Here is a 9,535-nt window from a genome sequence, read left to right as displayed (position 1 = left end):
TGCATGTGTGGCGATCAGTGGTAGTCCCCCCGCCGCCACGCAAAAGCCCCACTAGCCATAACAACCGCACACCCATCACGGGCGGAGCCGATCTCCCCAAGGTAAGTTGTTTATTCATCGCCGTTTTGGCGATCTTCCCTGGACAGCTGCGGCAGCGACAGCAGCTGCGCCGCGGCCCCGAGCTCCTCGCGCTCTTCCTTCCTCCGCCCTCTCTCGGTCGGTCGCCTCGCCGCGCGCCCCCACCCTTCCCTCCCCGCCTCCTCTCTCTTGCCCTCCGCGGGCCACGCACACAGCCGGAGACGCCGTCCGCTCTTGGCTCCTCGCACTGCGGCTTATCCCGGCCGCTAAGGCACTGCTGCCAAAGAGGGTGCATGCGGGGTCCAGGGGCGGAGGCCAAATGGGGTCGAGGGGTAGCCTGGTAAAATCCCTTTCCTCCTAAGCCGCGACCCCCGGCCTATTCTTCCTAATCCCGGCCTGCCGACAACAGTGACACCTGAGCAGGGACTGGTCGGTGCAGGCGGCAGGCCCGCTGGACTGGCAGCTGAGAGAAAACAGCAAGGGGCGGGGACTGCGAGGAGGAGTGGGGGGCGGGACGGCCGGGAGGACTTCATATGAGCGACGTGCGCCCAAGCCAATGAGCGCACGAGGCTCCGACGTCGGGGCGGGAGGCCGGGGGCGGGGCCCTAGGGAGGAGGAGGAGGCTGCTGGGCGCTAGAGGCGGGGGCCGTGAGGAGGAAGGGGAGGAGGCGGAGGCGGGCGCGGTGGCGGCGGCCGGCGGAGGCGGCGGCGGAGGTGGTGGAGGAGGGTAGGTTGTGCCTGGGACTGTATCTGCTGAGCTCCGCGGCTGAGCCTGTCTGTGTTGAGTGAAAGAGCTACGCCGGAGGTAGAGGCGAGCGCGGGCGAGCGCGGCAGCGGGGCGTCTACGGCGGCCGCGGCACCGGCGGCTGCATCGGCGGCGCTCGGTGTGGGGAAGCAGCGGCAGCAGCGGCGACCGCCTCTCTGCCACCGGGGACGCTGAGACGCGGCTGGTGGCACTGACATCCACGGCCCTGCCTCTCCTCCCTCGCCCCCGGGCCTCCCCATGTGATCCGTCTTAATCCCGGCCGTGTGCGCGCGTGGGGCTCCATTGCGCGGTGCCCGGTCTCAGTGCCGGGGTGGGTGCTTTGGCTCGTGTGTGCCGCTTCTCCTCCCCATCCCCCCTTCCCCCAAGAATAAAAGAAGAACCGGGAGGCGTGCTCAGAAAAATAAATAAATAACCCCACACACGCGCAGCCCGGAGCGAGTCGGCGGGGCTGGCGGCAGCGGAGGAGGAGGAGTGAAGGCGGCGGCGGAGGAGGGACGCGCGGAGCAGGCAGTAACTTTAAAGCCAGCTCGGAGCCCAGACTCCAGCCGAGCGGTTCAGCGCGGCGGCCGCGTTGAGTGTCTGGCCCGCCGGTCCGGTCGGGGTGTGCAATCGGACGGACGGACGAACAGCGCGTCGCTGTCCCCCGGCGGCTGGAGATGTCCGAACCCAAGGCAATTGATCCCAAGTTGTCGACGACCGACAGGGTGGTGAAAGGTAAGGGAGCGCCGTGGTCGCCCCGGGTGCACCCTGTGCCGCAGGCGCTCGGGTGGCTCTCCGGTCTCCCTTCCCCCCACAACACCCCAGTCCTGGGTTCTCCCCTCCCTGCTCCAGGCACGGACCTTCTAGGATATTGTGCAACCCGTGAACCCCCCCCTTCCCCGCGGCGCCCTTCCCCCACCCCTCCCACCCAGCGCTACTTGGGGCATTTTTATTGACGGGGGCGTCAGTTGGCAAATGGCTGAGCCGTGGGGAGGCGGCGGCTGGGGTGGCGTTGGCGGTGGCGGGAGGGGGCGCCGAGGGGGGGGAGAGTTGGTTGGTTGCTGGCAGGGTGTAGCTGCTGTGACAGAAATAGGAAGTGGGTGGCTGCTCGCAGGCTTGCATGGGATCGGGTTTATGGTTTTCTTTTGCAGAGGGAGGGGTGATTTATGGCTTTTAAAAAATTAATATGGCATTTTTATGTGGCTGTGGCTTTCCACCGACTGCCACGCTCGGTCCGGGCTCTCTAGGCGCTCCATTGCAGCAATTCCCTCTGCGCCCCTTCCCTTCCCCCCTCTCCTCCTCTCCCCTCCCCCTGGAAGGGCTTGCACAGGACTCGCGAGAGAGCGGGAGAGCGTGGGGGGAGCCCGGCGCTTCCTTCCGCGCGGGGCGGGGGCGACCGCCAGGGGGAGGGTGACCGGGGACCGCGTGGGGCTGCGGGAGGCGGGGGACGACCCTAAGCCCCAGTTACTGCCGCCGCCCTGGGATTCCCCCTCATGCCCCAAGAAAGACGCGAAGAGCAGTTCTCCAGCCGCCTTCGCCACCCTTGGCGGTGCGCCGCCGCCGACCTGTCATTGCTCTTGAAGGATTCCCCGCTTGTGCACGCCCTCCCAGTGGGAACCTCATCCTGCTTGCTTCCGGGGTGCCCCCGGCACCCCCTTTTTGTAACCCGCTGTTTCATTCTTATTATCGCCTCTTCTTCTCCGATCCGGGATTCTGTATGTGTGTCCTCCTGGCGGAGATGGTGATTGGAGAGAAGCCGGGATGCATAGGGTGAGGAGAGGAACAAGCAGTGGTTGCCCTCTCTGTTGCACCGCGGGGGAGGGATCCCACCATCTTCACTGTATTCCCCGGCGGAGTGGGAGCGGAACCATCCAATGAATCTTGGAAGAGGCAACAGAGCACATCTGCCAGGATTAAGTAGTGTCCCTTATTCTTGGGGTCAGGACAGTGAGGAAGCAGGGATGGACACTTGCCCTGTACAGAACGGGCCTCTGAAATGGGAAACAGCTGTGGTGATGGTGGGGGTGGGGGTGGGGGTGGAGGTGGGTGATGTAGAACGAGGATGGTGTCTACTGTTCCCAAAGCATGGAACTAGAGTGCAAGGCAATAAAGTCATTTGCTCCTGGAGCACTTCAGTGAAGTGAGTGAGCAGCATAAGTCTCTCTGGGGTTTCCAAAAAGATCCTTGCTCCTATCAGGTTTGCTCAGCTTTTTAAAGGAGAGGGTGGGAGGAGATAGATAGTCATGATGGGGAAAATTGTACTCTCTTTTCTCTTTTTTGAGATAGAGACAAGTAAGTATCTTTTTATAAAGGTAGATTGGAGTCATTACTGCTTCAGTGCAGGATTCATAGATCCTTCAAAGTAAGAGGAAGTAACTCTGCAAAACTGATTGGAAATAGGGCTTCAGAGTGATGCACAATATTTTTCTGCAGGCATGCACCCTTACGTAAACAGTCAATTCATATGCATTCCGAAGAATTATGTTTTGTATTAAAGACTTCTGTTGACATTTTCAAAAATTAAGATTTTTTTTGCCTGAAATACCAGAGAATGACCAGTGTCTCCTTAATGTGTGAAGTTTAGGTTGCAGCTTCTAAACAAGGAGTAGCCAAGGGGTAGGGTGCCTTTATCAGAAAATATGGAAGAGTTAATTCACTCACACCATAGATATTTTGCCTGGCTTTTTTACCCCCAATGCTATATATTATAAATGACTTTTCATTATAAGTACATATATCCACCCATAATCTCCAAAATTTGATTTTTTGTAGAAGTGAAATACAAATGTGGGTAATAGATTGAAAAGAGAAGAAGTTAATCTAGTTTTACATTTGCTTTGATAGGGATCCTCTTGGAAAATTTTGTTTATAGGAAAAAGTTATATTGATGAATCCTAATTTTAAGGTGGACATGCCCTTGCTATAGTCTTATGCTTTTGTGTACACTTCATATTGTTGACTTAAAAGGCATTATCCAAGTTCGTAGTCAACACTTTGTCATGCATAACATTTTTAAGATTAGATATTTCAAGATAATCTATTTTGATCTCCTTAAATATGTATGTGTACGCTTAATTAATGGAAAGTACACATATGCTGAATGGAAAGCAGATCACAAATTATTCTTTATATTTGCAAAAATTGTATAGTGGATACATGACTTTACTCCAAATTTTGTAGAAACATCATCTGTTGGAGAAAAGATTATCCTTGAGGAAATACTTGTGCTCCTTAGGATTTTTCTCCTTTTACAAAGATATACACAGTTACATTTACTACACATACATATAAACATAAGAAATAGCCAAATCATTGGCATGCCTTGGCGTTGTGTATAGTTAGCTTTATTACTATGATCTGACTTTTTTTGTAAAACCAGTTGCTATTTACAAATGAAACTGTGTTTGTGGTTTTGTTTGTAGTAGTAACGATGACAACTTTCTTATTTGTATTTTCAGAATGCAACTTTGGACAGGTAGGTTCAGTTTTAGTGTCAACCATGTAATTTTTGAGGTTTATGGAGTCTGAGTGTGTTGAAAGACCCTAATCAATTTTCTAAAATTTAAAAATGAAAGGGAATGATGACAGTGGAGATAAAAAGCATTCATTTAGATTACCTCAAAAAAATTACTTCAATTAGCAAACTAATGCCATTTCATTTTGACAGTTCTTAGATTAAAAAAATTGATAAGTGTAAAAATTCAAAGAAAACATCTTGGTATTCTATTTGTTGGAAATCACAATAATTTGATATGTTTGCTGATTTATGTTGTATAAGGTAAAAGACAGAAGGCAGTAAATAAAAGAGTAACTTTCTATCCCCACTTGACAACACATCCTATGGCTTGGTTTTCTTTGCAGTGGTACTGCACAGACCTTCTTACAAATTTTGGTTTCTGTTCATTTCTCTTACCCGTTCCTACCTGGAATGATTTTTCTGGCCCTAAAATTCTCTTTTGGCCATAGAGCTTTGCTAAATGACAGTTTTAAATACTTGGAGGAAATTAAACTGTGTGAAGATGAGTGTGTGGGGTTGTTACATCTCTGGACTTTCCTTCTCTTCCCGTCTTCAAGTATTTGTAAAGGGCCTTTATTTTAACCCAAACTGATTTTAATAGTAGAAATTTTTGATTCCTTGGTAGGCCATTTTTAGATTCCTGGAAGAGTTTTGGGGAATCTTTCAAAAACCCTAAGTAAAATGCACTGTTGTGCTTTATGTAAGGTTGCTTTTGACTATGGGGAACAAGCTGTTTTTCTGTGTGTCAGCTTATATACTGTTTATCTAGACAAGTTCACATAAGAAAAGTCTGGAAAGATAGCTAAGATCGTGTAAGAAAGAAAATGTAAATAAAGCAAATTATTAAGTAAATGATGATTCAAGCCACCTGTATTTCTAGCTAAGAGAGACTGGAAATACTACTAAAAAACCCCACAAAAATATGGCATATTAGTAATAACTGTCATGTTTGTATCTTGAAATGGAATAGTAAAAAGTGTAAAAAGTGCTACTTTAGTGTTACCTTAATAAAAGCTCATTGTTAATTAATTTTACTGACATTTTGGTACCACCAGTTGAGTTGTTTCATGTGCCTCATTTTCCATTTAAGTATAGTGAAATCTCATTCATTATGGGTACACATCAGTGTTTTGTTAGTAAAGTTTGCATCAGTACTGGGTGTGAAGGAAGGGGTCTTGCTAATCCAGATGATGCTACCAATGACAGTTCCATCATGGACAAATTCCTTTGAGGACTTAGAGAACAGTATGCAGATTCGTGCTGTTAATTATAAATGCGGTTGATCTATTCAGTACTTCCTTTCTGGATTTCTATAACTATACCACAGATTCATTAATTTAAGTCTTATGGCAACGACTGAGACTGAGATTTAGGGAAATTCCAGTGGTTCTAAATGTTATCAATTAGAAGAATTTAAAAAAAACAATTTTTTAAGTATGGGTAAGAACCTTTACTTTTAATTGGCAGTGTATTTTAAGTTATCCAGAAAAAATATAAAAACTAACACCTTAATCTAGTTAATGAGGGTTATTCTAACATTTGTTAGTTAAAATACACCTTTTTAAGTTCATTTTTTTCTTTATGGACTGTTTTAAATTTTAATTTTGGAGACATGAAATATCACTTTGGTGTACTCTTCATTGATCATGTTTATAATTGTTCTCTGATAATTTTCCTTATCTTTTTAATGTCATCTGTGTATAAAGTTGAAACTAATTATGAAACCAAGTAATCTATTTAAAAACATGACCTCTTTGGAAAATAGCATTTTTTAGGAATAGTCTTCATTACCTTTTTGAAGGTTTTGTGAAAATAGATTGGAAATATCCAGAACTGTGAAGAGAAGTGATTCATGATAGGAATTTCAGTAATTGCTAAAAAATTAGTTTGTCAGTTTTTCAGCAACTCTCTAGTGTAGTATTCTTTTGATATTCAAGACGGGTATGGTGACATCTTGAATTCCACTATTCTGTAATGTTAGGTTGTATGTTACAAATTAATACTTAGACCATTTCCCCTATTTATAAAACGGCAGTGATTATACTCACCACTCCTGCTAAGGATCACAGGATCATCAAATGGGATATGAGAAGGTGGGCGTTTATACTCGGTCTGTTCTTACGGATATGGTAACTCAGTCACTGCTGACACAAAATTACATATGACAGGTTATGTATTTTCAGGTCACTTGAGAATAGTGAGAACCAATAATACCAAAAGTCATGAATGTTTTGAATCTGCACTAGTAGTTTATGATGACACTTGTTTTTGTAATTAAGGAAATGGAGACAGAATAGATGGAATGGTATAGGTGGGACCAGAATGCAAGTAAGCAGTTTTTTTCCTTTACTTAAAGAGACTCTTCTTGCTTGAAAGAAGGTGTTTGAAAAATAACCCTTTTGGTGTATTTAGGACGTTATCACATTTTGTTTCTCTTTTTTGCCTTACTAGATCACTAGCTATATAAAATAGTTCGATACATTTCTGTATTAGCAGAAATGTAAAATTCTGTTGATAAATGGTATAATCTTGTTTGATCCTAGCATGAGGTTCACTGATACTGTTAAACATTGTTCTCAGGTAAATATATACACAGAAATAGAAATAGTATATACTTCTGCAAATGACTTTGTTTACTTTTATTTTGAAGGATGTTGTTGTAGGCCTCTTTGTACTCAGATAATGACAGGATCCACACTGTTGTTCTGGAATTTTGTTAATTTCTAGAGAAAGTGCCAGTGAAAACACTAGCCAATGCTTCCTGGTGTTTTATTCCTTTTTAACATGGTTGTCAGTTGGGAGTGATATAGGCATTGAGACAGGATTTCAGTTTGTAAAAGTCTTCAGTATTCATGACGCTTTTAGCATTTAATTAATTTTATTTTTACAATACTTCTTCCACCTATATGAAACTGTCAGTTATATTTAATTATAAGAAACAAAATAAAAATTATATTCCTCCGTGGTTAGGTGTGCTGAATAATTGATTAAATCAGACAAACCGTTACTAAGCCCATTACTGGGATTTGCAAATGTGTATTCAGGTAGCAGAAGCCTTAGGTGTTAAAAAAAAACAAAAACAAAACCCTTGCTTAGGAAGTGGCAATTAATTATGAAAATGCTGCATGTTTAGAAATTAATAGGATACTTTTTTGGATCATCATAGAGAAGATTCGAATTTTGGTTTTTCTTCTTTTTATTTCCTAACCCATGCTTTGACCTCACATCAAAATATACTAAAACTTGATTTTTAAAGATTGTCTGGTTTTCTATGAATTTATATATCTTACGACTGGAAATGTTACATGTGTCTGCAAGAGAGTAAAACAAACTACTAAGTATCAAAGCTTTATAAAAGTTGCCTCTGGATTAGGGCATACCACTTTACAAATTGTCAATTTTAAGTACTGTCTCCAATAGTGAGACAAGAAGAGTTACGGTTGACCTTCAGGGAGAGTTATATTTATTTGGAGCTATATTAAAAAAAATTACCAATAGCTGTAAAATTCTGAAACTTAAAATAATCTTTCTACAATGACTGTATCACCTCAGCTTTTCTCCCCATCCCCCAGAAGAATTACTAGTTCTGATTAGAAACATTGAGTAATCTCTATGTTGTATTAGAATATTTTGGCAATTCTAGTGTGTCACTTGCTAAACCGTGTGTTCCAGGATGCTGCATCTACTTGGAAGTACATAAAATTATTCACTAATAATATGGATTCAGAGTTTTAGTTTGGAAAATATGATGCTTGGTCCATTGGTGTCTAGGTCAGTGCCTTTCTTACTATGGACTGAATAAATTTTTGTTGAATGATTTGGGCATTGCAGAAATTTCATATGGTATTTGAAGCAGTAATTGGAGACAAATTGTTTATTTTGTGTGTATTATATCAAGTTCTGATTCTTTGTAGATAGTTCTGTATGGTGACTGGTAAATGAAGTGTTTCCTTCTCCAGTCCATTCAAAGAGTGGGGTATTAGAAGGAGGCATTAATAGGGAGATACAATGAGATTGAGGGTAGTTTGTTGTTAGGTCATTTGAACTTACTGTGACTACTGAATTTAAAAGGATAAAAATCTTTTTACCTTACCTTGGACTTGAAAGCTTGCTTTCAGTTTTTGTTGTATTTTGCCTTAGGCTAATCAATTTTTGACCAGTGAGGGAAGATATGTTAATCATTCAGTCTTGGATTTATTGGGTGATTTATATGTTTTAACTGTTTCCCAGACTAAGACTTCAAGAGAAAATGATATGACAAATTTCATGAAAAAGTTCTCCCCCTCAGAAAAACCCACCAAAACAAAACAAAAGAAAAAGCCTGTTTGTGTACATTTGAATTATTTTCCTTAATGCTTTGTAATCCAGAAATGCAGCCTTCTCCAGTATAACTCCTGCCATCCTCTGGCCCCTAAAATGTCGTTGGATGCTATTCAGTAGAAAGATACATGGGCAATGAGAAGTTTAAAAAAACAAGTGGCACCAATCTTGCTGACTTCGTATTTTCTGCTAAGTGAGATTTGAGCCATCTGTTAACATTTGTTTTTTAACATCCTGTAAACTGCTATTTTATCAAGTTAAGTTAATAGCACAGTACTTTCCCTTAAAATGATAGACTCTGAGTCAGGATTTCAAGTTTGTGTTAATTTTTGCTTGCGTTTTACAAAGAAATTTAAGTTTTGTTAGTTTTTTTTTTTTAAGTGATAAGTTGGGCTTCTTGACTTGTGTATATTTAGTGCTATTAAGTTATATACATGCATTGTCTGTGGTGGCGTGATTATTGAGATGACAACAAATCCCCTGATTGTTCAGTTCCCAGTTCAGATGACACATCCTTTGGGATGGCCTCACACAGCATACCTTGATAAGAGCAGGTTGCTGTGGTGATTTGTTTCCTTGTCTTCCTCTCCTCCCCAGGATGTACAAAGCCTTGGAGACAGGAACCACTCATCTTTGTGTCTTCAGCTCTAGCACAGAGCCTGCCAAATAATAGGCATCTGATACATAGCTGTTAAATGAATGACTGGACACAGGATGAGATAGTTTAAGGTTTTTAAGTTACGGAGTTCTGTTTTGAGATTTGATCTTAAGTCATGGTCAACTCACAAATACCTGATGATTTTCTTGATTTTTGAGCCCCAGCCCTGTAGAAATGTGTTTTCATGTGAGTTTTGGAAATGTTTCATTGCCTGGGC

General features: G+C 43.3%; 1 protein-coding gene across 3 annotated transcripts in view; it reads left to right on the top strand.

Moving 5' to 3' along the window:
• The first annotated feature begins 790 nt into the window (after positions 1-790).
• Ppp3ca (protein phosphatase 3 catalytic subunit alpha) overlaps positions 791-9,535 on the top strand; it is a 314,520-nt gene continuing 305,775 nt past the window's right edge. For 2 of the 3 annotated variants that reach the window (XM_074041435.1, XM_074041434.1), the window contains exon 1: positions 791-1,558. In XM_074041435.1, the coding sequence (XP_073897536.1) occupies positions 1,501-1,558 (58 nt within the window). In that variant the 5' untranslated portion in view covers positions 791-1,500. Of the gene's footprint in view, positions 1,559-2,277; positions 2,594-9,535 lie in introns of those variants that run through there. The other variant, XM_074041436.1, reaches the window with a different exon arrangement.

This window comes from Castor canadensis, chromosome 9 (genome assembly GCF_047511655.1).
Source record: "Castor canadensis chromosome 9, mCasCan1.hap1v2, whole genome shotgun sequence".
In the NCBI taxonomy this organism is placed as follows: domain Eukaryota; kingdom Metazoa; phylum Chordata; class Mammalia; order Rodentia; family Castoridae; genus Castor; species Castor canadensis.
Note: the sequence above shows the minus strand (reverse complement) of the source record. Positions and strands in the feature narration are given on the sequence as shown.